The following is a 25648-nucleotide window of genomic DNA, read 5'->3' on the forward strand; positions in this document are numbered from 1 at the left end:
AAAGCTGCCCTAAAAAAAAAAAAAAAATTTCCAGCTTGGCCTTTCCTCCTCCCCTGCTTTTGCCATCACCTCGCTCCTGTCTCTGCCTCTCTTCCCGCTCCTTTCCCCGCTCCAGCAGCTCCAGGTGGAGCAGTGGGAAGCACAAAAAAATCGGGAAATGATGTGGAATGACTCGGAGCTCCTCTCCCTCAGAAGCCAGGCATCCAAAATGACTCAATCGCCCTCTCGCTGCCTCCCTGGGGACGCAGCAAATCCCAGCACAGTGAGCGAGGTGTGGCATTGCCGGCAGCTGAAGCAATTAGTCATTAGCATAAATAAGGGGGACTTTCCAAAAGTCCATCCCGGGCAGGGCAGCGGCCGCACAAGGCTGGCATTCTCGGGGCTGGAAAATTACCGAGCCAACTGTAAAATTCCACAAGCGGCTCCTTTTTGCCCCCGCGGCTTCGGTCCCCCAGCCTGTGGCACCGGGGGCACAGCGCGGAGCCACCCCCGGGCTCCGCAGGGAGGCTTTGCCAAGGGTTTCTCCTTTCCAGGGGAATTTTCAGGAGAGGAGCTCCGTCCCTGCTGTCCCCGAAGCCCCTGTGGGGCTGCTGAGAGGTGGCAGGAGCCCTCCTGGCTGGCAGTGACGGTGACAGACGCAGGGTGGGAGAGGCTCCCAAATCCCCGGCCATTCCCTGGGAGAGGGATCTTAGGCGGGCACCTCCCAGCCTCAGTGTTTGCTTTCGTTTTATTTCACTGTTCCTGGAGTTTTGAGAAGGCTGGAGGGGTTTTGGAGCCTCTAAAAAACCTTTGGGATGGGGGAATGAGGGAATTTTCTCCCCGCTGAGGCATCACCTCCCGAGGTTAAGCAGCCAAACATCAGCCTCGAGCACAAACCTTCCAAACGAGGCGGCTGAGGCTGTTCCAGCTGCGCTGGTGAAGATTTTTTTTTTTGCCAGCTTTTCTTTCGAAAGAGCTGCCAGGGAAGGAGGAGAGCCAAAGGAGTGCATCCCAATGAGTGTTTTTAAAAAATTTCCATCAATCTCCTCACATCCGTGACAAGGAAGTTGGTGCTGCAGTGACAGCAAGATATTTGGAGATGATTGAGGGCAGCAGGAGAAAGCGACAGGGGATGTTTATATAGATAATGTTCATCCCTCAGCAGCTGCCTGAAGGAGCTGCTCAGAGCTCTGCACCCCAAAGAAACCCGCAGCATTCTGTGGGGTGCCCTAAAAACCCCCTGCGAGCACCAGCAGCAGGAAGCGCAGCCAGTGCGAGGAGCGGGATTTCACAATCGCAGCGCGGCTGCTGCCCCAGCAGGTCCGTGCACAAACTAAAAACTGCTCGGTGAAACACAAACCATCCCTCTCCTCCTCCTGGGCACAGCAGCGCTGACAGCCCGGCTCGGAAAGGCGAGTTCAGCCAATTAAGGATGCACTCATTGTTCTTTGTCTCGCAGGTGTGAGTCAGCCCGAGAGCTGCAGGTATTTGTTCAACACGGAGACTCCGTCCCACCCCCATCCTCCTCTTCCCTCCCCGCTCCGGCGAGGAATGAGAAGAAGAATTAAAGAATTCAGCCTTGACCTTGCCCGGCTGCCGGAGGAGCCGCCAGACTCGGTGTCGCTGCCGTGTCCCGCCCTATCTGAGTCTGTCCCGAAGCCCAGACGGACAGCGGGACCCCAGGGACACGGCACGGGGATAACGGGGACAGCTGATGCCACCCCTGTGCCCTCCCGGCAGTGACACCCGCGCCCCTGTGCGGGAGGGCACAGGGTCCCCGGTGACCTGAACGGGGACAAGGGGATGGCACCTCCTGGAGAGGTCACTGCTGTCCCTCGTTGTGCCCATAAATCCGCAGGGAGAAATGCAACCTCTGCCATCTGCGGGGGGAATCACCTGGGGGAGCTGCCCAGGTGCCAAACCCTGCCAGGTGACACCTCCTGTGCCTCCAGCTGCCAAACCCTGCCAGGTGACACCTCCTGTGCCCTCCTGTGCCTTCAGCTGCCAAACCCTGCATGGTGACACCTCCTGTGCCCTCCTGTGCCTTCAGCTGCCAAACCCTGCCAGGTGACATCTCCTGTGCCCTCCTGTGCCTTCAGCTGCTCCAGGGGGATCCGGGATCCCCTCGGATCTGCAGGGGAATCACCTGTGGGAGCTGCCCAGGTGCCAAACCCTGCCAGGTGACACCTCCTGTGCCCTCCTGTGCCTCCAGCTGCTCCAGGTGCCACTCGCTGCTGTCCCTGAGCCGCTCCAGCCCCGGGAATGGCTCCCGGCTGATGAATTCCTGCTGCCCCCCAGGAATTGCTGCAATCCTGGTTGGAGCTGGAGCACGGGAAGGGCAAGGCTCGGCTTCAGCTGAGTCACAGCACGTGGGAATCACCTGGTGTCACCCCAGGCAGGCAGAGTTCACCCACAAGCACAGCTCGGGGAGATTTATCAGCTTTGTGCTGCTCCATCCCCGTGCCGGGCTCAGGTGGGGGCAGCGCTCAGGGAAATGAGCCCGGGCAGGGAAATCCTGTGATGGATTGGACTCCTTGAGCCAGTTCTCATAAGCTTTGGGAGATTTATATCACACCCAAGATAGCTCAGCTACCTTAGAAGGCATAAAATCAGCAGGATGGCTTCTGTGGCAGCGTTGGGAACAGAGAAGTTTTAATAAAAGGCAAAATAACAAAACTCTTAACAGAGAAAAACTGAGCCAGGTGCAAGAGGTTCTTGCTCCTGGTAAAACACCTCACAAAAGCCTTTGGTTTCTTTGTTCTCTTCTTTTTCTAGTAAATTGGTCAGGTGAGACTTTTTGGCTCCTGTCCAATTAACTACCCTTAAGTTTGAGGTGAAGTCCCCCAGGTCCTATGAGATGTCTTTTCACCTAATCCAGGAAAGAAACTTCTGGGCTTATTTCCTTTTTAAGGAGACAAAGGAGAGTTCGGTCACTCCGCCAACAGAGGGCACATTGCTACACTGGTGCCCTGGGAACAGAGCCTGAACACGAGCTGCTAATGGTGAATAAAGTGAAATAAAGCTGTCTCTGCTGGCCCAGCCCACCTGAGAGCTCCACTCCGGAGGTGCCGACCTCGGAGCTGCCTGTCTAGACTGCAGACTTTGCTGCCAGCAGGGCAGAGCAGACACTTGTGGGGTTCAAGTTGTTTCACCCTAAGGGAGACATCCCAGCCGAGCCAGGAGGGTGAATCACAGCCCGGGAACAGCTGCTTTTCTCCTCGATGGCAGAGATACCCTGTGATGACTGTGTCAGACACAGACACACAGTGCACAGATGGCTGCAGCTCATTGAAATGAAATCCCAGCCTGGACAGACCTCAGAAGTTTCTCTGTCATGGGGTCAAGCGGGACTAAAGGAAATGGAGAGATATTCCCTGAGCCAGCACCTGGAAGTGCCACTGAGTCACTGCTTGCAGACATGTGCTTAAATCATGGAATGATGGAATCTCCTGAGTGGGAATAAACCCCCAGGGACCCCCCAGTGCCAGCCCTGCCCTGCCCAGAGCCCAGCAAGCCCAGCCTGGGCATCCCTGGCAGCGCTGGCCAAAGGCTCCTGGAGCTGTGGCAGCCTCGGGGCCGTGCCCATTCCCTGGGCAGCCTGGGCAGCGCCAGCACCCTCTGGGCAAGGACCTTGCCCTCAAATCCAACCCAAATCCCTCCTGGCCCAGCTCCAGCTGCTCCCTGGGTGCTGTCCCTGTGCCAGAGCAGAGATTGGAGCTGTCCCTTGGGACAAACTGCAATCCCAGTGAAGTCTGACCTCAGCCCCCTCTGCTCCAGCTGGACAATCCAAATTCACACAACCTCTCCTCGTGTGGCCTCTCCAGACCCTTCACCATCCTCATGTCCCTCCTTTGGACACTCTGAGAGCTTTAAATCCTTCTCATATTGTGGTGCCAAAGCTGTACTTCCCTCTCCTGGGCAAAGCTTCCAGAGCCCTGGGCTGCACCTGACCCTGCTGCTCCTGTGAGGGTGTCCTGATGCCCTGGAGCTCAGCTCCAAACCCTAAAACTCATCTCATCCCATCCTCGCCATGGCAAAAGGCCTTGAAACCAAGAATTCCTGTCTTTCCTTCATGAGATCCTTTGCCTGTTAGAATTCAGAGATTCATAAGCTTTGTTCAAAATTAAAAAAAAAAAAAAAAAAAATGGAAGCATGTATTGGAAAAGAGGTGACTTTGCTTTCATACAGAATTTCTGTCATGGAATGGTTTGGGGTTGGAAGGGACATTAAAGATCAGCCAGGTCCATGGCAGGGACACCTCCCACTGTCCCAGCCCCAGTGTCCAACCTGGCCTTGGGCACTGCCAGGGATGCAGGGGCAGCCCCAGCTGCTCTGGGCTGTCACAAGTTCCTGTCACAGTAAAACATTCCCAGCTCTGGGTCTGCAATTCACACAAATCTGGGGCTGGAAGCCCCTTGGATGTGTTATTCCCTCTGGAAAATCAATGCCTTGAAGAAAAGGAGAATGGAATGAAGGAGTTTCTGCAGCTCACTGGGGGATTAATGGGTGAACACAACGTGGCCTCAGGGGTCTCACAGGTTGCTCCTGATGCTCTGAACTAATTACTCCACATCCAAGTCCTTTAGCCTAAAGATAAACAAAAAGTCCTCATCAATCTCTTCTTTTCCACTTTCACTGCTCCCTCCTCTTTTCCAGCATGAAAGCAGTGGAAGAAAAACTTGCTCTCTGGAGCTTACAGTCATTTTATCCCCCACCAAACACTGACCTTGATGTGAACTAATTAGGATGGCAATAGATTATGAATAGGAGTGGGTAAGGTGAAGTTTTGTCAGTACAAAAGAGGCCTTTGAAGATGACAGCCATTTCCACTTTCATGATGCCATCCCAAGTGCTCAGAAGAAAGCCTAGAAACTAATAAAGGAGAATTCATCCAGGGGCACCGAGTCAGCCCCCAAACCCTTGTTCAGGATGGCAGACAAAAATCTGCTTGGATTCTTTTAAATCCCATCACAGATCAGGATTAAAAACAACTTCTGGTAATGAGCAGATCTCTGATGATCTAAAGACACCCTGGCTCATTAGACTGAGGAAATAAGTGACATTTCAAATGCAACCTTCATTCTTGAACAGCTGAGGTCACCTTGAGAGAAATGCTGCTGCATGAAAGCTCTCTGCAGAGTGCAGCTTTGATTTACAAGGGGAGGTGAGGTCTTCTCCACGTGAACATCTGTTTGTACAGCCAGCCTGCCTTAGCACCAAGCACAGATTGGGCTTGAAAAGGCAGCTGAGGAACTGGTTATGGTCCTAAATGAAACCAGACTTGTTGGAAGCTCTCCTAAGGGATCTGCTCCCCAAAATCTCCCACAGGCTGATTTGAGATCTGCAGAACTCAGATGGGAAATGAGCCAAGCCCAGAAGTTTGTGCTGAAAGCCCCAGCCCAGAGCCTTGTCAGGGGCACTCAGGCCAGAAATCCATTTAGAATCCCAAAGAGATACTTTGCTTCCTCTCCAAAATCCCTCAGCAGCCCCTTCCAGCCAACCCGTGGCCACAGGAGGTGACAGCAGGACCTGTCCCCTGAGCCACCCTGGAGCTGAGGGCTGGAGGGGCCCAGCCCAGGGGGGAAGGATGGGAGGAAGGCCAGGACTCATCTCCACGCTCACAGTGCGGGATGAGGGTACAAGGCATGCACTGGGACCAGCCAAGCTGGAACATCTGCTCTGCTGGACTAAAGGAAATGTCCTTCTGTATTTCATGGAATGATGGAATATCCTGAGTGGGAATAAACCCCCAGGATCATCCATCCCACCCCTGCCCAGAGCCCAGAGCCCAGCAAGCCCAGCCTGGGCATCCCTGGCAGCGCTGGCCAAAGGCTCCTGGAGCTGTGGCAGCCTCGGGGCCGTGCCCATTCCCTGGGCAGCCTGGGCAGTGCCAGCACCCTCTGGGCAAGAACCTTGCCCTAAAACCCAACCTAAATCCCTCCTGGCCCACCCTCAGGCACTCCCTGGGTGCTGTCCCTGCTCAGAACAAGCCGGTTCTAAAGCTGAAGGGGAAGGGAGCAGGAGCTTTGAGGGTCCAAGTGCTTCTCTCTGGTGTTTCTGAAGGTGACAAAGAGAAAATCAAATCAACCCACAGAGAATCCCCTCAGTGTCCTTCCAAAGCAAGGTGCCAAAGGCGACAGCCCTGAAGAGGGCTGGGAATGCTCAGGGATCAGCCAGAAATGGCCCTGGACACAAACTCTGCCTCAGGCTGCCCCAGAAAGGGGATTCACCTGTCAGTGATGCTGGGAGGAGACCTGGGGGCAGCTGCTGATGTCCCAAGTCCTGGACATTTCCCTGCCCCTTCTCCTGGAGCTTTTCCTGTGGGAAATGTGGGACAACCAGACAGAACCCCCAAATCCCAGGTGCTGGCCCAGCCCTGCCAGCCCATGCAGTGCCAGCTGTGCCCCATGGGCACCTTGTCCCCAGCCCAGAGCACTCAGTGCCACCTGCAGGGGACACCTGCAGGGCTGGGCACTGCAAAGCTCCCTGGGCAGCCCCTGCCAAGGCCTGAGCTCCCTTTCCATGGGCAAATTGCTGCTGCTGTCCAAGCTGAGCCTGCCCTGGCCCAGCCTGAGGCCATTCCCTCTGCTCCTGTCCCTGTTCCCTGGGAGCAGAGCCCGACCCCCCCGGCTGTGCCCTCCTGGCAGGGACTTGTGCAGAGCCACAAGGGCCCCTGAGCCTCCTTTGCTCCAGCCCCAGCCCCTGCCCAGCTCCCTCAGGGATTCTGCAGCCCCTGCCCAGCTCCCTCAGGGATTCTGCAGCCCCTGCCCAGCTCCCTCAGGGATTCTGCAGCCCCTGCCCAGCTCCCTCAGGGATTCTCCAGCCCCTGCCCAGCTCCGTTCCCTGCCCTGGACACGCTCCAGCCCCTCCAGGGCTCTCCTGCAGGACCAGAACTGGGCCCAGCCCTCGGGGGACAATCCCTGCCCTGCTTCCCAAAATGTTGTGTCCTTCCATCCCTCTCCCAGCTGCAGGTTTGTGTGCAGGGAGGTGTGAGCAGCAAGGGTGGAGTGAGGAATAACAGTGTGGAAGGAAAGTTGTAATCCTGTAGAGAACAGAGGTGTCAACACATGTCAGATGTTGCAAAATGTCCTGGTGTGGAAGAAATTCAGTAATTCCCAGTATGAACCAACAAAGTGCTGTTGTTTTGCCAGGCTGAGGAAGATTTCTTTTATGGAACAGGAAATGCTGGATGTTTTATATAAATAGGAGTTTCACTTTCTTTATTAAACAACTTCAAAACTGACCTTTAGCTACCAAAACCTGACTTTTAGCTACCAAAAACTTCTGGATTTGAAATGTCCAGCTTGCTAATTTTTTTTTTTTTAAACACAACCCCATGACCAGCCTGTCTGCCCCAAAATATCCTGTAAAATTCTGGTTCTCCCTTAGCAATTCTGAGCCTCTGAAACATCAAAAAGTTTTTAGAAAGTCAGCTGAGCACATCTGAACTGCCCCCAATGTGCTGAGCAAGGCAGTTTTGGGCAGCTGTGGCAAGGAGAGTCCTCTTTTACTCTGAGTAAAAGCAACTTTTCCCATTTCAGAAACCATCTCAAAGCTAAACCTAATCTTGATATGTAAGCAAATATTATTTAAATAGGGGTAAGAGCAAATATTTTTTATGTTTAATGTAAAAACCCAATGCAATGGCACAAAACCAAGGTTACTGTTGTTTATATTGGGGATTTGCTCAGGATGGAAAAACTTCAAAAATTGAATTATTATTATTGAATATAAATATTTTTTTTTAACATCTGCATTTCCAAAATTTAAAAAAAAAAACCCAGCAACATTTGGAAACAATTAGTTTGAATTCACCCATAATTCTACATTTACTGGTGTTGTTTTGCAGTTGTTGATATTTTGAGGCCGCCAGAGAAACAAAACAACACCAAAAAAACCCAACCCTTTGTTTATTTGTGCAGCTCTTTCATCTGGTTCAATTAAGATGCTGCATTACTCATTTTTTCCCCACTGTGATCCCAAAATGATTTTGGAGCTGCATTGGCACCTCCTGCCAGGGAATTAAATAGGAAAGGGTTCATCCCCCCATCCTCCAGTGTGGGGATTTTGGAAGGAATTTGAGAAGGGACTTTGGAGTTGTTTTAATTATATGATTTATTTTTTTTTATCTTCTATATAGATAGGAAGAGTGAATTTGGCTCACATCTTTACTGCATGGCTTAGAAAGTCATAAGACTTCTAGTTACAAGACTTTTAAAAGATTTCATGATTAATAAAACACTGCTGGCAAGGATATTTATGTTTTTGACTTAATCTTTAAATATTTCATCTTATGGATTCATGCTACAGAGTGAGCTCTCTTAGCTTACAGCCTTTCCTTTCCTTTCCTTTCCTTTCCTTTCCTTTCCTTTCCTTTCCTTTCCTTTCCTTTCCTTTCCTTTCCTTTCCTTTCCTTTCCTTTCCTTTCCTTTCCTTTCCTTTCCTTTCCTTTCCTTTCCTTTCCTTTCCTTTCCTTTCCTTCTAAATTTTTGTGTCTACTTTTGCAACTATTTTTATATTTTCTATATCTCACACTCTAAACCTCTAAACTTCCTTCTACTTATTGTGTCTCTACTTCAAACCACAAATCCACATTCTCACTTTCAGCACCTAAATTTGGAAACCTTTTCAGGGCAAATCTTGTGTTTCATTCTAAGCTTTAGCGTACAAGCCCTGAGAATTCCCTACATTTCCAGTTCCAACTCCAGCAGCTCTTCCCATGCTCCCCCCTCTCTGAGCCAGCCTGAACCTCCAGATAAGCCCAGCCTGAGACACAAGGAGGCAAAGCCAGACAAACACCCGGGAAATGTTGGAAGGATTTGGGCCCCGAGGCAGAAATGCTGTTTGTGGAGGCTGGAGGAGCCCCTGGAGCTCCCCAGAGCCCAGCAGAGCTGGAGAGTGGCCCCCACTGGCCTGGGAGAGCTGTGCTGAGATAACATCGAGCTCCTGTCTGCCTTTCTCACCCGGGGCCTTTTCCTGCTGCTCCAGCCAAGGCGCGCAGGCACGGGCAGCAGGAGCTCTGCCATCTCTGCTGCTCCTCACACAGCTCAAACCTCATGGTCCTGCTGGAGACCACCCCAGCAGGGGCACAGCCTCAGCTGGGCCAGCAAGGAGAGCAAAAAGTTGTGTTTTGGTGGAATTTGGGCCTTTTCCCATCTCCCTGGGCATGAGCAGTGTGGAGGTGCCTCCCTCTCCTTTTTCCCTCCCTACTTTTCTGCTCAAGGAGATGTTTTGGAGCAAAGAATGGAGGCTGCAGGAAGAATGGCACAGTCAGAGAATCCCAGGATCACTGAGGTTGGGAAAGATCTCCAAAATCATCCAGCCCCAGCTGTGCCCCATGGGCACCTTGTCCCCAGCCCAGGGCACTCAGTGCCACCTGCAGGGGACACCTGCAGGGCTGGGCACTGCAAAGCTCCCTGGGCAGCCCCTGCCAAGGCCTGAGCTCCCTTTCCATGGGCAAATTGCTGCTGCTGTCCAAGCTGAGCCTGCCCTGGCCCAGCCTGAGGCCGTTCCCTCTGCTCCTGTCCCTGTTCCCTGGGAGCAGAGCCCGACCCCCCCGGCTGTGCCCTCCTGGCAGGGACTTGTGCAGAGCCACAAGGGCCCCTGAGCCTCCTCTGCTCCAGCCCCAGCCCCTGCCCAGCTCCCTCAGGGATTCTCCAGCCCTTGCCCAGCTCCCTCAGCCCCTGCCCAGCTCCCCTGCAGGAACAGGAGAGGTTAAATGGAAAAACCTGCCCAGGACAGGTGTGCACCCCCTGCCTCCCTCTGCCAGCAGCTCAGCACCAGCAATGACAAAGCAGAAAGGGGAGGAAAAAGTTCTTAACCATTCCAGCTTCCACAGGAGGCACCTCTAAGACATCTGTGCTGCAGAATGAGAGGAGAAAGAGTGGCTGAAGGGAGAGCACAAGGGCAAGGATCAACAAGCAAAGTAAATATCTGATATTTAATCTAAACCTACTCTCAGTCTGAAGCTGTTCCCCTTTGCCCTGTCACTCCATTCCTTGTAAATCATCTCTCTCCATCTCTCCCTCAGGTGTCTGCCCCACATATTCCTCTAAAATTCTTCTTCTCCCTTAGCAATTCTGAACCCCTGAAACATCAAAAAGTTTTTAGAAACTCAGATATATTTTCCCACACAGAAAACAGGGATATGCTCCATCCCAGCCTGCCTGGTGAGGAGACAGCACTCCCTCAGTCCTCCCTTTATTTTTTTTCCTCCTTCCTAGATGAAACAGAAGCGGGATGACAGCCCTTGGTGGAGATGTGTGCAACAAGGCCCTCATTGTCTCAGCCAGGTGTGAGATTGGGGCTGAGTGGGTGCCAAGAGCCCCGGTATCAGCGCCAGCTCTGCGAGCAGCAAACACAATCCCAGCCCCCTGAAATCCCACTGCAGCCAGCCAGAGAATCAACAATTTAAGGCTTAAGACACACACACACCATAAATCAGAGAGGATGTACCAGCCAAGCGTCAGCTCCTTGGGCAGATGTCTGTGCTCATCAGACCTGGCCTCACTGCCTGCTTGGAAACATTTTGGGTTTTTTTGTTTTTTTTTTTTCCTCTCAAGATGAGAGGCTGGGTGGAGCAGCCGGCTCAGACACATTTCCATGTGCCCTATCTTGCCCTAACAGCCCTCCTCTCTCTGCTGGCTCTCTGCAGGCAGCTCGTCTCGTAAAGTCTCTTTATTCACAGTGCAGGAGGGAAGGAATTACATCTTGGGGAAATGTTTAATGTACAAATACAGAAATCACATGGACATGCCCTCGGTAGGCACCACCCTCCTGAAACAAAACCCTGCCCTGCCATGGGAGTGTGGGAGCTCTGAACATGATCAAACAAGCACAGGGATTAGCACAGCTGTTTGTCTTTCTTTTTTCTTTTCTTTCTTTCTTTCTTTCTTTCTTTCTTTCTTTCTTTCTTTCTTTCTTTCTTTCTTTCTTTCTTTCTTTCTTTCTTTCTTTCTTTCTTTCTTTCTTTCTTTCTTTCTTTCTTTCTTTCTTTCTTTCTTTCTTTCTTTCTTTCTTTCTTTCTCTCTCTCTCTCTCTCTCTCTCTCTCTTTCTTTTTTCTCTCTCCTCTTTCTTTCTCTTTTCTTTTGCTCCTTCTTTCTCTTTCTCTCTTTCCCTATCTCTTTTCCTTCCTTCCTTCCTTCCTTCCTTCCTTCCTTCCTTCCTTCCTTCCTTCCTTCCTTCCTTCCTTCCTTCCTTCCTTCCTTCCTTCCTTCCTCAGGTGCCATCCAGATGCTGGAGACCACCGTGGGCACAAGAGCCTGGCACAAACACCCAGGGATGGGGGTTTCCCTCACTTGAAATGCCTCCTTTCTCTTTCCATGGAATCCCAGGTGCTGGCCCAGCCCTGCCAGCCCATGCAGTGCCAGCTGTGCCCCATGGGCACCTTGTCCCCAGCCCAGAGCACTCAGTGCCACCTGCAGGGGACACCTGCAGGGCTGGGCACTGCAAAGCTCCCTGGGCAGCCCCTGCCAAGGCCTGAGCTCCCTTCCCATGGGCAAATTGCTGCTGCTGTCCAAGCTGAGCCTGCCCTGGCCCAGCCTGAGGCCGTTCCCTCTGCTCCTGTCCCTGTTCCCTGGGAGCAGAGCCCGACCCCCCCGGCTGTGCCCTCCTGGCAGGGACTTGTGCAGAGCCACAAGGGCCCCTGAGCCTCCTTTGCTCCAGCCCCAGCCCCTGCCCAGCTCCCTCAGGGATTCTGCAGCCCCTGCCCAGCTCCCTCAGGGATTCTGCAGCCCCTGCCCAGCTCCCTCAGGGATTCTGCAGCCCCTGCCCAGCTCCCTCAGGGATTCTGCAGCCCCTGCCCAGCTCCCTCAGGGATTCTGCAGCCCCTGCCCAGCTCCCTCAGGGATTCTCCAGCCCCTGCCCAGCTCCGTTCCCTGCCCTGGACACGCTCCAGCCCCTCCAGGGCTCTCCTGCAAGGCCAGAACTGGGCCCAGCCCTGGAGGGGCTCTCAGAGCCAGCACAGAGGGACAATCCCTGCCCTGCTCCTGCTGCACACACAATTCCTCATCCAGCCCAGCTGCCAGGGGCCTCTTGTCCCCCTGGGCACCCCTGGGCTCGTGTCCAGCCCCTGTCACCAGCACCCCCAGGGCCTTTTCCTGCCAGTCCCATTTTCCCACTTTTGTCCCAGTTAACACAAGTGCTCACTTTTATGCTGAGTGGCAGAGCAGCTCCTGTTTGCTGGTGGATTCTCTCCCCCATGAACTAATTAATCCTGAATTCAAATTTGCCAATGGTTTTGCATGGAAAATTACACGTATTTATGTAGCTCTCAAGGATATCAAAGGATATTCACTGTGCTTTGAGCAGTTATTCACAGGTTGCAGGATGAGGAGCATTGTTTGGATGTGGGCTTTGGAAAATGAAATTCACCTTTATGCAATGAGAGCTGAAAGCATCACCAGTGCTGCCCTTGCTCAGGCAGCTGCAAAGCATCACCCAAAGAAAATCAAGACTTCCCTTTCACTCAGGGTTGCCTTTCCTACGGGCCACAGGATGCAGCAATTTACAGGAATTATTGCCACGCAAAGGAATTTTGGTTTCATTGGTTTTTCTTGGTGTTGATCATCTGAATTTAATTTGCAAGAAGCTGAGGGAGCCCAAATTGGCCAAGTGATGTGATAAATAATTTATAATTGTAATTAAACATGCAAAAGGCCAAGAAGGAGTGGGATTGTTCACCTGCACAGGAGAAGCTTTGGGCTGAGCTCAGGGTGGCCTTGCAGGGCCTGGAGGAGCCCCAGGAAAGCTGGAGAGAGACAATTTCCAGGGGATGCAGGGACAGCACCCAGGGAATGGCTGCCAGTGCCAGAGGGCAGGGCTGGGTGGGATCTTGGCAATGAGGAATTGTTCCCTGGCAGGGTGGGCAGGGCTGGCATGGAATTCCATCCCTGGATCCCTGGCAGTGCCCAAGGCCAGGTTGGACACTGGGGCTGGAGCAGCCTGGGACAGTGGAAGGTGTCCCTGCCATGGCAGGGGTGGCACTGGGTGATTTTAAGGCTCCACATCCAAGCAATTTCTGACAGAAGATGACAACTCCAATAGTTCCTGCTTTCAATTATTTCTATTTCCATCCCATTGTTGCGCACCTGACCAAAGACATTCCAAACATCTCTCTGGGTAAATATCCCTGAAAATTCCTGAAGCTGAGCACCAAACCCTGGAAGAAAACCATCCCAGAATCCCTGATATTGAACTGAGCATTTCACCCCTCACAGACAAACCAAAGCAACCTCTGACACAGACCTGGGAACTTCTTGCTGGAAATCAAACCCAACCTGAGAGCAAACCCTCCAATTTTTAATGGCCCTCTTAAACATCATTCTGTTTTTCGATGCCTTTAAGAGAAGAGCTGTACAAATAGGCTGGGGATGGTCAGATGGAGCCAATTTGATTATCTAATGTGCACTTCCCCAGGTCATTGACTGCACATCCCAGCCCATTGTTCCTCAGCTGTGAACAATCCCCGTTTGTTGGGGTCATAATAGGCTGAATACACAGGCAGAGCTCAGGATGAGTTTGCTAAGGGTGTTGTGTGTACTCAGCTACATAAAAGGAGCCCTGTGAGCGCTGGCACCACGTGGGTTCCTCAGGGAATGATCCTGTTGGATGCCATGTCCTGCTAAAGGCCTGGCAGAGGAGGATTTGAAAGGAGCCCCCCAAGACATGGATAAATCCCAGAATCCCAGAATTAAGGTTGGAAAAGACGTCTAAGATCATTCCCTGTGTCCTGCCCCTACAAGCCCTGGAAACTGTCTCTCTGCAGCTTTCCTGGGGCTCTTTCAGGCCCTGCAAGGCCACCCTGAGTTCACCCCAAAGCTTCTCCTGTCCAGGTGAACAATCCCACTCCTTCTTGGCCTTTTGCCCCAAGGCTGGTGCCCACCCAGCCCAGAGCAGGGAGTGCCATGTTCAGGCCTTCCTTGGACACCTCCAAACCTCCCTGGGCAGCCCCTTCCAAGGCCTGACTGCCTCTTCCAAGAAGAAATTTTTCCTGATTATCCAACTCAACCTCCCCTGGCACAGCTTGAGGCTGTTTCCTCTCTGTCCCTGTTCCCTGCGAGCAGAGCCCGGCCCCCAACAACAGCTCAAGTTTGGAGATGTTCAATTCAGAATTTGAGGGCCAAGAACATCTTGAATTACAAAATCCAAGTGGCATCTTCTGGCACCTGGGCAGCACCAGGTGAAGGAGAAGCTGTTTTCAGTGGGTGTTTGTTTTTAGGGTAAGGAGCCCTTATTTATTTATTTCTTGTTTGTTTTATTTACCACGGAAGGTAATTTGAGCTCTGCTATCCAAACCTTGGCGTGTTCTGCCAAGAGGGGATTAAAGAGGAGAATGCTGGGGAAAGAAAATGGGTTTGTCTGTAAAGAACTCAGATTTGATTTACCAGGGTTTTGCAATCAGTGCTTTTAATCTTCCTCGTGATTGGGACATTCAAAGGCCAAGAAAATGCTTTGAGGGCCAGTGGAGAACAACCCCAAACATGAAAAAACCTCAAATGTTGAATGCTTGCCATCCAAACTACAGAATCATGGAATGGTTTGGATTGGAAGGGACCTTAAAGATAATTTTGTTGCAACACCTTCCACTGTCCCATGTTGCTCCAACGGGGCCTTGGACACTTCCAGGGATCCAGGGGCAGCCACAACTTCTCTGGGAATTTTATTCCAGGGCCTCCCCACCCTCATGGGGAACAATTCCTTCCCAATATCCAGTTTAAATGTGCCCTTGGGGCAGGCAGAGATATTTACTTTAAACACCTCCAGGATGAGATGAGATTAACCCTGGGAAAGAGCAGGGAGCCAGACTGAGGTGTTTCCATGGGAAAGGAAGAGCTCCAGGAGACAGAAATGCCCCTTGAGGTAGAGCTGAAAGATGCTGCCCCAAAAACAAAGAGGAGAGCAGGGAGAGGCTGCACCTTGCACGGGTGAGAGAGATAAAGGAGCAAGGAGTGAGCCCAGGAAATTCTCTGGGAGAATCCTGGCAGGAAATTCCTGCCCTGGGTCAGAGATCAGCTCCACTTTCCCAAGGACATAACGGAGAAGGGCTCAGGGAGTGGAAGGGGATCAAACCAAACAAACCAGAAGGAATCGCTGTGCAAGTCCAAAACTGAACTGGGAATACTTGTCCCTGCCTGCTAGCTCTGCTCTCAGGATCCATCAGCTCTCCCGTGGTAAAAGACATGGACTGATTAATGAAAATAAAACTGTGCCTGGGCATGAGCTGCCCAATTTTTGAGCCGCCTAAAGAATCAGGGAGAGGGTTTTCCAAAGGCAGCTCCATAGCTGGGACTGGTTTCTCCATGGTTTAGATGCTTGGACATCTCTAAAAATCCTCCTGAAACACCTTTCTGCTTCCTGAGTTTTCCTAAATGCTCTGTAAAAAATCAAACTCTCATTTATTTGCCAAAAAAATAATGGAATTAGTGTCAAAACATAAAACAAAATACAGATCTCTCAACTTCTCTGCTTGAAACCCAAGATTTCCTTTTTGTTTCTTGGAGTTATCCTTGAGGATGCTCTGTGTGGTGGGAAAAACGTGGGAAAAAAGCAGAAGAAAAAGTTGGTGGAAGTGCAGGTGTTGCTTGGGGACTGAGAACATATTTGTTGCTTTTTCAATCCCAGGAAGTGCCAGGCATTTGGAATATGAAGATTTTTATCTCAGATATATCGACACTTGGAAATCTTGCAGATTAACCACCATGACATAACTCTTTCCATTAGTTGATGGAAAAGCCAAACAATTTCAAGCCTTTTTTTTTAAATTTTATTTTCCAAGCTGGATGTGAGGCTCTTGAGCAAGGCTGAGCCCCTGGAGCTGGGAATGGTGCTGGGAACACAGGCAAGTGTTGAGGAATTGGATCCTCACCTCGCTCTGCCCCGTGTGGGAGCTGCACCAAGGGAAATCCAGGCTGGATAGCAGGGAAAAGGTTTTTCCAGCAAGGGTGAGAAAGTTCTGGAATGGCTGCCCAGGGAGGTGGTGGAGTCCCCATGCCTGGGTGTGTTTAACAAAGCCTGGATGTGGCACTGGGTGCCAGGGTTGAGTTGAGGGGCTGGGGCTGGGCTGGACTCGATGGCCTTGAAGGTCTCTCCCAACCCAGGGATTCTGGGATTCTGTGAATGAAGGAGGGACAAATCCATGGCTGAAGGGAAGGGATCCTGGAGGAGCTGGACAGATCCCAGTGCTGGAAAGGCAATGGAGGCTCCAGCACAGGTGGGATTTACCCAGGGAAGTGCTGAGGACCTGGAGGTCCATGTGGGAACTGGGAGTTTGCAGGGAAGGAGGAAGATGATTTCCTCATCCAGAGCAGGATCCCAGTGGAAATTCCCACTCCAGGAGATGGAAAGGGATCCATTAAAGGGGATTGTCCCTGATTAGGATGGGCAAATCGTGGTGGGGAAACCTTCTGGAGGTGGAGAGAGCATCCAGAAGTGCTGGATCCAGCCTTAAGGAGCGGAGCTGAGAAGAAAAGTGACGAGATCAGGCAGCACTGGCTGGACATTCCAGGGAGTGTTTTTTGGGAATGGAGAGGTTTGCAATCCAGTGGGAAGGGGATGATGTGCTGGGAAAGCACCACATGCTGGGTGAAACACCAGGGTGTCCAACGGGAATGGAATTAATCAGTTTTTAACCTATGGCACAAGGGGAAGAGCTGGGAATTCCCTGATCCTGGGAACCTCTGGATCTGTTAGGGAGCTGTAAGCATGCCAACCCCAATGCCCAAAACCACCTGAAAATTACATTTTCCAGCAGCAAAATGTGGGGGCAGAGTGACAACCCCATCAATTCCCTTCTGAAACACTGCAAATTCTTCTGGTTCTATTAACACACAGCTTATGAAATGAAATTAAAAACGAAAATATTAAAAAGTGGGGGTTGATCCAGGCAGAGAAGGAACAAAACTTGGAATTCCCTGGCTGTAATTCCTGGTTTCAGTGCTGCCCTTGACTCTCCTCCTGCTTTTCACGGGTTCCTGGGAACCCTGATAAACCCAGGCTGTGTTTTTTTGTCCAGGATCCTGATAGCAAGGACCTTGAAATGTCCCTTAAACAAAGTGTGGTGCACCTGGAGAAAGACAAAAGCCCGGCTCGTAACAAAATAATCCCTCAGTCCTCGTGTTTGGTGTTAATTCAAAGAGCTGAGCTTTAAATGATCTCCCTTGCTTTGTTTTCAGGGCTAATTCTTCCCTTCAAGAGCTGTCAGCAATTTTATCCCAGCCTCTCGTTTCCAGGGATTTTAGATTTGGTCATAAAAGTGGGAAATTGGACATCTAAGGTTACAAAATTTGCTTTAAAAAAAGCAAACTCAGGTAATTTAAAGGTTATCAAAGCCTTAAAAAAGAACCAGAGGTGTAGCTTAAAGTGATTATTTGTTTCCCCTAGAGAAAACAGCTTGATTAATTTATTTTTTCAATAAATAATTAATAAATCCCCAAGTGAAAACATCTAAACAGTTGGAAACTAATGAAGAATATTCAAGGCCAGGTTGGATGGAGCAACCTGGACCAGTGGAGGTGTCCCTGGTTGGTTTTAAGGTTCTTTTCCAACCCAAACCATTTTTTTGGTTCTGTGATTCTATGAACATTTTTTTGGCTAATTAAAAAAAAAAGTTATTTAGTGGCACCTTCTTGGATGATATTCCTAACCCCATTTATTTATGCAATTTATTAACTCCACATCAATGCCTCCACAAGAATCTTCTGGGCCTGAATTTTTAAATATTTCTGTTGGCCCCTCCAAAAATTCTGCTGTAAAGGAACCTTATGTTCATAATTTTTTGGAATTACCCACTCTAGTTAACTTTAACCACTGTAAAATTAAGAATTGTGGATTTAGTGTCTGGTCCAGGCTGGTGTTGGGAGAAACTTGACCTTAATACATATATAATACATATATTGCATGTTTATATTTATATTATATGTTATAATAGAAATATATAATATTTCAATTTATATTATTCATATTATATATTTATTAATATATTATATATTATGAATAAATATATAATAAAATAATATAAATATATAATAAATATAAATATAAATATAAATATAAATATAAATATAAATATAAATATAAATATAAATATAAATATAAATTCTTTTCAAGGCTCTAAAGCCCTCAGCACAGCTCACATGGCTCTGCCTGTTTTTTATTTTCCCCTCACACAAAGGAAGGGGTGAGTTGAGGTCAGGATCTCCTTTTTCTGTGCATGGAGGTCAAATCCTTTGACATTTTACACTCAGTTCTGGCATGAAATAATCTCTCAACTTAAACCATGTGGTGGAAGCTTTTCCTCCCCTCCTGTTCCCCTTTGTCTGGGAATTGGCCATGGTTAAAACTTCCAAGGGAACAGGTGGATGTGGCTCCCTCCTTGTGATATGAAAGAAGCATAAAAATTCAATTAAAGCAATTTATGGGCTCTGAATTCAACTCTTAACGTGGATTCATATCTGTGACAGAAAAGGTTTTGTTCTTTTGATTTTTATACTCTTTATATTATTCTTTTTATTGTTCTTGATATATTATTTTTATTATTCTTTATTCTATTTATTTTATTTCTATCCAAACAAAAGGTTTTATTATTTTTATTTTATATTCTTTATATTATTCATTTTGTTATTCTTTATATATTCTCTTATTTTTCTTTATTCTATTTGCTTTATTTGTATCTGAACAAAAGGTTTTATTTTCCCATTAGAGGCTTGCTAAAATAGGAAGTTAAAATTACCCTCAATCCTTTTCTAGCTGAAAACCTCAACAAATAAACAGTGGTTTAGTGGCATGGCAACCTGCCCCTAGCAATCCAAGAACTGCTCTGAGATGTCTATTTTAGTTTTGGGGTTTTTTTTAAAGATAAGTGGGTTTGGATGAGTGGAGGAGCAGCTTGTGGTTCCTACTGGTGGGAGTTAAAGCAAAATTTTGGGATACTGCTTGGAATTCAGCAATGGATAGGGGTTTGGTCTTAAAAAAAAAGCACTTTGTGCTCTCTTTGGTGAGACAGTTTCACCAGAAATGCTCCAGGGTGCAAAATGGGCAGGAAGGTGTGAAATGGGATGTTCAGAATTGTTTTGGTTTTCATGGAATCCCAGAATCCCAGACTGGTTTGGGTTGGAAGGGATCTTAAAGATCATTTTGCTCCACCCCTGCCATGGCAGGGACACCTCCCAGTGCCCCAGGCTGCTCCAGCCCCAGTGTCCAGCCTGGCCTTGGGCACTGCCAGGGATCCAGGGGTGGAATTCCATCCCAGCCCCTGCCCACCCTGCCAGGAACAATTCCTCATTGCCAAGATCCCATCCAGCCCTGCCCTCTGGCACTGGCAGCCATTCCCTGGGTGCTGTCCCTGCATCCCCTGGAAATTGTCTCTCTCCAGCTTTCCTGGGGCTCCTCCAGGCCCTGCAAGGCCACCCTGAGCTCAGCCCAAAGCTTCTCCTGTGCAGGTGAACAATCCCAGCTCTCCCCTTCCCTCTCTTGTTTTGGAGGCCTCTGGTCTGAAACTGAATAACCAAAAATAATCATAAAAAGAAATGAAATATCCCAGCTCACACAGGAGACAAACCCTAATCCAACCACACTTTGATCACCAAGGGAAAATTGATGGTCCTGGAGCTTTGTCCCACCCCATCCCTGTTTTCCCTGCTGTGATAACATAACCCTGAAAATGTGAGCCCTGAACGTTAAAATGTGATAGCAACAGACAAATGAGAGAGGCTTCAATTTGGGGTTTATCTTCCTGATACTCACTGCAAACCTCAACAATTCCATCCTCAATGGATAACACCCATTTGGGAGGGAAAATGGAAGCAGGAGAAGAGAATATCCATGAGGAAACATCCATGGCTGAGCTACATCCACAGGTGAAACCCATGAAATCCTGTTTGAAACAGCAAAGCCCAACCACCTCCTACAGCTATTCCCAGAGGGAGCAGCTGGATCCAGGCCCTGCATGAAAAATCCATTGGGAATTCCACAGGGAAGCAGGGAAAAGGGATCCTGGGTGTTAAACCTGATACTCTGCCAGGCAGGAAGTGTTCCCAAGAAGCTGAAGAATGTGCAAGGCTGCCACCTCCACCCACGTCTGCTCTGCCGAGCAGCCATAATAAAATTTGGGGTTTTTAATAGGAACAGAGCCATGAGCTGGAGAAACCCAGCGTGGTTTGCTCTGCAAATCAGGGAGAGAAGTGAGGGGGATGTGAGGGGTTGGATCCTTCACCTGAGCTGACCTGGAATTGCTCCAGCCAGGGGAAGGAGCTGGGTGGTGCTTCCAGTTTCTTTTTGCTCTGTAGAGGCACGTGATCATTGGTTGATTTTTAGTAGTAAAATCATTAGGGTTTAGTACGGTTAGATTGGGGTTTTGGGGAGAAAATCTTCCCTGTGAGGAAGGCACAGTTTGCCCATAGAATTTTGTGGCTTCCCCATCCCTGGAAGCATCCAAGGCCAGCTTGGACTGGGCTTGGAGCACCCTGGGACAGTGGAAGGTGCCCCTGCCCATGGTTTGGGTTGGAACAAAATGATCCTTAAGGTACTTTCCAACCCAAACCATTCCCGAATTCTATGATTGTCAAAAATACCCCAAACCCATCAGATCTGCAATAATTCTACTAAGCCACAGGCCTTCCAAACCCTGGGAATAAAGGAAAGTTCCAAGAGTTGCCTGAGTTGAGTGATAATCTTTCCTGCCTGTAGGAAGGAGCACCCTGCTCTCAGAAATAAATCCCAAAATAAGAATTTATCCCAATTCCCTGTAACTATTCCTCTCCAAAATCTCAGCAGAGAGCACTGACTGAGCCCATTTCCTTCTGGTTGGAAAACAGAAGAAAACTCTGTTAGGAGCAGCACCTGCTAAAACCAACACTGTCCCACTTTTTTGGGTCCATCTCCCCATGAATCTGCATTTTGATAGTGCTCAGTGACCTGACCCTCTGCCCAAATTTCAGCAGGAATTCTAACAGGGACAGACTCAGCTCCAGGGGATGCCAGATAAGATTCCAAGCTGCATGACTCGGTTTCATCCGAGCCTGGGAGGAAATCAGACTCCTGAGTGACCCTTTTGCAGGTTTTCATTCCAACAAAACCCCCTGGAAAACCAAGAGCCACAGAAAGACCTCCAAAGCAGCCTGTCCTAGGAAAGCCTCAGCCCTCAGAGGTAATTTTGGGGGCATGGAGCACTTTGCAAAGCTCTCTTTGCTGCTGCCTTCCTGGCAAAGGTCAAAGCAAGGTTTTGACAGCATTTCCCTCTCTCTCCAGCACCCTCATGGACAAATGTCCATTGGGAAATACACCTGGAACAAGGCCTGGCTTTGCAAGACAAACATTGGTTCTGCAGGTGGAGGCAAACAAAACCCATGGGCTGGGCTGACACTGGGAAGACACAGAATGGGCCCCTTAAAACCTGCCAGGCTTCCCAAAATCCAAACATCCATTGGGAAGCTCCTCTTTTCAGTCCTTAAAGACTTTCACGTGTCAAAGATCTCCAAGGAGAGCCCCAAAGAGATGGAAGCACAGTGGGGTCAGGAGCTCGTGTAGGCCATGGGGTGGGGGAGTGGATGGTGGATTAGAATGGACATCTTAAAACATTCCCATATGCAACCATTCAGGCTTCCCAGAATTCAAACATCCATGAAAAAGCTCCTCTTTTCACTCCTTAAGTACTCTCATATGTCAAAAATCTCCAAGGAGAGCCCCAAAGAGATGGAACCACAGTGGGGCCATGAGCCCCTGTAGGCCATGGGGTGGAGGTGGGCGAGCGGGGGGAGGATTAGAATGGACTCTTAAAACATCCCCAAATTCCCAAATTCAACCATCTAGGCTTCCAAAATCCGAACACCCCTGAAAAAGCTCCCATTTTCACTCCGTAAAGACTCTCATGTGTCAAAGATCTCCAAGGAGAACCCCAAAGAGATGGAACCACAGCTGGGCCATGAGCCCCCACAGGCTGCAGGGATGCAGGTGGGCGAGCAGGAGGAGGATTAGAATGGACCACTTAAAACATTCCCAAATTGCCAAATTCAACCATCCAGGCTTCCAAAATCCAAACATCCATTGAGAAGTTCCTTTTTCACTCCTCAAAGGCTCTCACATGTCAAAGATCTCCAAGGAGAGCCGAGAAGAAGTGGAATCAGAACAAGCCTGTGAGCCCCCATAGGCCACGGGTGGAGGACTAGAATGGACTCCTTAAAACCTGCCAGGCTTCCCAAAATCCAAACATCCATTGGGAAGCTCCTTTTTTCACTCCTTAAAGACTCTCATGTGACTCTCTCACATGTGTCAAAGATCCAAAGATCTCCAAGGAGAGCCCCAAAGAGATGGAAGCACAGTGGGGCCATGAGCCCGTGTAGGCCACGGGGTGGAGGTGGGCGAGCTGAGGGAGGATTAGAATGGACCACTTAAAACATCCCCAAATTCCCAAATTCAGCCACCCAGGCTTCCAAAATCCAAACATCCATTGGGAAGCTCCTCTTTTCACTCCTCAAAGGCTCTCACATGTCAAAGATCTCCAAGGAGAGCCGAGAAGAAGTGGAAGCAGAGCAGGGCTCCAATCCCCCTGTAATAGGCCACAGGGAAGAGCACTAGAATGGACTCCTTAAAACTTGCCAGGCTTCCCAAAATCCGAACACCCATGAAAAAGCTCCCCTTTCCACTCCTTAAAGACTCTCATGTGCCAAAGATCCAAAGGTCTCCAAGGAGAGCCACTAAGAGATGGAACCACAGTGGAGCCATGAGCCCGTGTAGGCTGCAGGGTGGGTGAGCAGAGGGAGGATTAGAATGGACATCTTAAAACCTTCCCAAATTCAACCATGCAGGCTTCCAAAATCCAAACATCCATGAAAAAGCTCCTCTTTTTACTCCTTAAAGACTCTCATGTGTCAAAGATCTCCAAGGAGAACCCCAAAGAGATGGAACCACAGCCGGGCCGTGAGCCCCCACAGGCTGCAGGGATGGAGGTGGGCGAGCGGGAGGAGGATTAGAATGGACCACTTAAAACATTCCCAAATTCCCAAATTCAACCATCCAGGCTTCCCAAAATCCAAGCATCCTTTGGAAGCCCCTCTTTTCACTCCTCAAATGATCTCACATGTCAAAAATCTCCAAGGAGAGTCGAGAAGAAGTGGAAGCAAAGCAGGGCTGTGAGCCCCCATAGGCCACAGGGAAGAGCACTAGAATGGACTCCTTAAAACCTGTCAGGCTTCCCAAAATCTGAACACCCATGAAAAAGCTCCCCTTTCCACTCCTTAAAGACTCTCATGTGTCAAAGATCTCCAAGGAGAACCCCAAAGAGATGGAACCACAGCTGGGCCGTGAGCCCCCACAAGCTGCGGGGATGCAGGTGGGCGAGCCGGGGGAGGATTAGAATGGACCACTTAAAACATTCCCAAATTGCCAAATTCAACCATCCAGGCTTCCCAAAATCCAAACCTCCCTGAAAAAGCTCCCATTTTCACTCCGTAAGGACTCTCATGTGTCAAAGATCTCCAAGGAGAGCCCCAAAGAGATGGAACCACAGCTGGGCCATGAGCCCCCACAGGCTGCGGGGATGGAGGTGGGCAAGCAGGGGGAGGATTTTGGGTACTTACCCTGAATCTGACTCTGAGGCTGAGGGTTAAAAGCTGTGCTGTGGTTCAAGGAGGCTCGAGGGTTGGGTGTGGGGGCTGGGTGGTGTGGGCTGACCCTCATGGCCGTGCGACGCAACTGCTCCAGCTCGCTCAGGCGCTCAGAAAAGGACAAGCTGCCGGGCTTTGTCTGCTCATCTATTTTCTGACGATGTCCTAGTGTGGGAGGGGGGGGAAAAAGATCAGAAAAGCTCACTTGGTACATGAGGTTGGTTGGTTTTGGTTTATTTTAAATTTTTTTTCCTGGTTTTTGCAACCCCTGATCTGCTGGTGAATGTCCTAATCTGGGAATGTCTGAAATGAAAGTGAAATCACCCCTAAAGCTCTGCAGTCTTATTGTGGGACAGCCTGAGAGGTGCCCAGGGCTGAAGAACCAGAGCCACCAAAAATTTCAGGGCCTTTCTACCCTTCCTGTGGTTTCTAAATGGGGGAAATGGCCCCTGTGCTAAACCTGCACTGGGATAACTCCTCAAAAATTCCATCCCAGATTGTTACCAGGCACCACAACCACACAAGTGCTACAGGACTGAAAAATAACAAACCAAATCAAATCCTGGTTTTGGGTCCTTTTGCAATGGTTTTATGGACAGGAACAGGAAATGAACACCAGCAGAACTGGAACTGGGATAATGAGGTTTCTCTTGGTGCCACTGGGAGCTCCAGGAAGGTGAGGTCCCATCAGACACTCAGCTTGAAGGGAAGAAATGCTGAATTTTGAGCATCAGCAGGGCACAGGGGACTTGGGCATGGCCATGTGGGAATTACTGAGTTCAGCACTTCCCAAAGCAGCCCTTGGAGCACAGTCCCCATGAAGCTCCAGGGCTGGGAGGGGACAGGGAAGGTCCCAGAGAGCCAGAACAGCGTTGGGACACATCTAGAATCAGCTGGAAGGACTGAGGTGACACAATTCAATTGTCCACTGTGCCAGGCTGCTCCAAGCCCCAATGTCCAACCTGCCTTGGGCACTGCCAGGGATCCAGGGGTGGAATTCCATGCCAGCCCTGCCCACCCTGCCAGGGAACAATTCCTCATTGCCAAGATCCCACCCAGCCCTGCCCTCTGGCACTGGCAGCCATTCCCTGGGTGCTGTCCCTGCATCCCCTGGAAATTGTCTCTCTCCAGCTTTCCTGGGGCTCCTGCAGGCCCTGCAAGGCCACCCTGAGCTCAGCCCAAAGCTTCTCCTGTGCAGGTGAACAATCCCAGCTGTGCCAGCCTTTTCAAAGGTCCCAGCCCTGAGGCTGCCACAGCTCCAGGAGCCTTTGGCCAGTGCTGCCAGGGATGCCCAGGGTGGGATTGTTGGGGGTCTGGGCAGGGCCAGGGGTAGCACTGGGTGACCCCTGTGGGTCCCTTCAGCTCAGGATATTCCATGGTTCTATTCTATGATTCCATGATTTCTGCATGTTGGATTTGTCTCAGGACATCAGCTGCCTCATGGATCCTTGTGCCTTATCTTTTATCCTTCTTTCCATTGGACCCTGCTGTCCTGCCAGGAATGCAGCCCAAATCTCCAGCCCAGAGGTCAAACATCTTCATTTTTCTACTTGTTCCCTTGAAGAAACAGGGGAACTTGTGACAAGAAAAGGGGGAATGGCCTTAAGGTAAAGGAACGCAGGGATGGATGGGATATTGGCAATGAGGAATTGTTCCCTGGCAGGGTGGGCAGGGCTGGGATGGAATTCTAGCCCTGGATCCCTGGCAGTGCCCCAGGCCAGGTTGGACACTGGGGCTGGGAGCACCTGGGACAGTGGGAGGTGTCCCTGCCATGGCAGGGGTGGGATGAGATAATATTTAAGGTCTTTTCCACCCCAAACCATTCTGTGATTACATAAAAAGTAGGTATTATTTTATTTTTTTAATCCACTATTCCTTATTCCACACTCCCCCCCTTAACTTTTTATCCATAAACATTTCTAAAAATCCCTCTCTCAACATTGAATATCACTGAATAAGCAACAAAAAATTTTCTGCAAAGCCCTGTAGGCCCCTTCCTCCACAGAGAACTCTTTCAAGCCACCCTGACAGCTCAATCAAGACACAGGCCCATTTTATGCACTAAAAGGAA

At 49.9% G+C, this 25648-nt stretch overlaps 1 protein-coding gene across 5 annotated transcripts in view; it reads right to left on the reverse strand.

Annotated features, from left to right (window-relative positions):
• The window catches only part of RUNX1 (RUNX family transcription factor 1), a 171879-nt gene that overhangs the window by 11451 nt on the left and 134780 nt on the right, over positions 1-25648 (reverse strand). For 3 of the 5 annotated variants that reach the window (XM_066571707.1, XM_066571710.1, XM_066571708.1), the window contains one exon: positions 23551-23742. The exons of 1 other annotated variant lie outside the window; for it this stretch is intronic. In XM_066571707.1, coding sequence (XP_066427804.1) covers positions 23551-23742 — 192 coding nt within the window. Of the gene's footprint in view, positions 1-19982; positions 19989-23550; positions 23743-25648 lie in introns of all 5 variants that reach the window. One more of the 5 variants, XM_066571709.1, reaches the window with a different exon arrangement.

The sequence above is a fragment of the Molothrus aeneus genome, chromosome 2, assembly GCF_037042795.1.
Source record: "Molothrus aeneus isolate 106 chromosome 2, BPBGC_Maene_1.0, whole genome shotgun sequence".
Taxonomy (NCBI): domain Eukaryota; kingdom Metazoa; phylum Chordata; class Aves; order Passeriformes; family Icteridae; genus Molothrus; species Molothrus aeneus.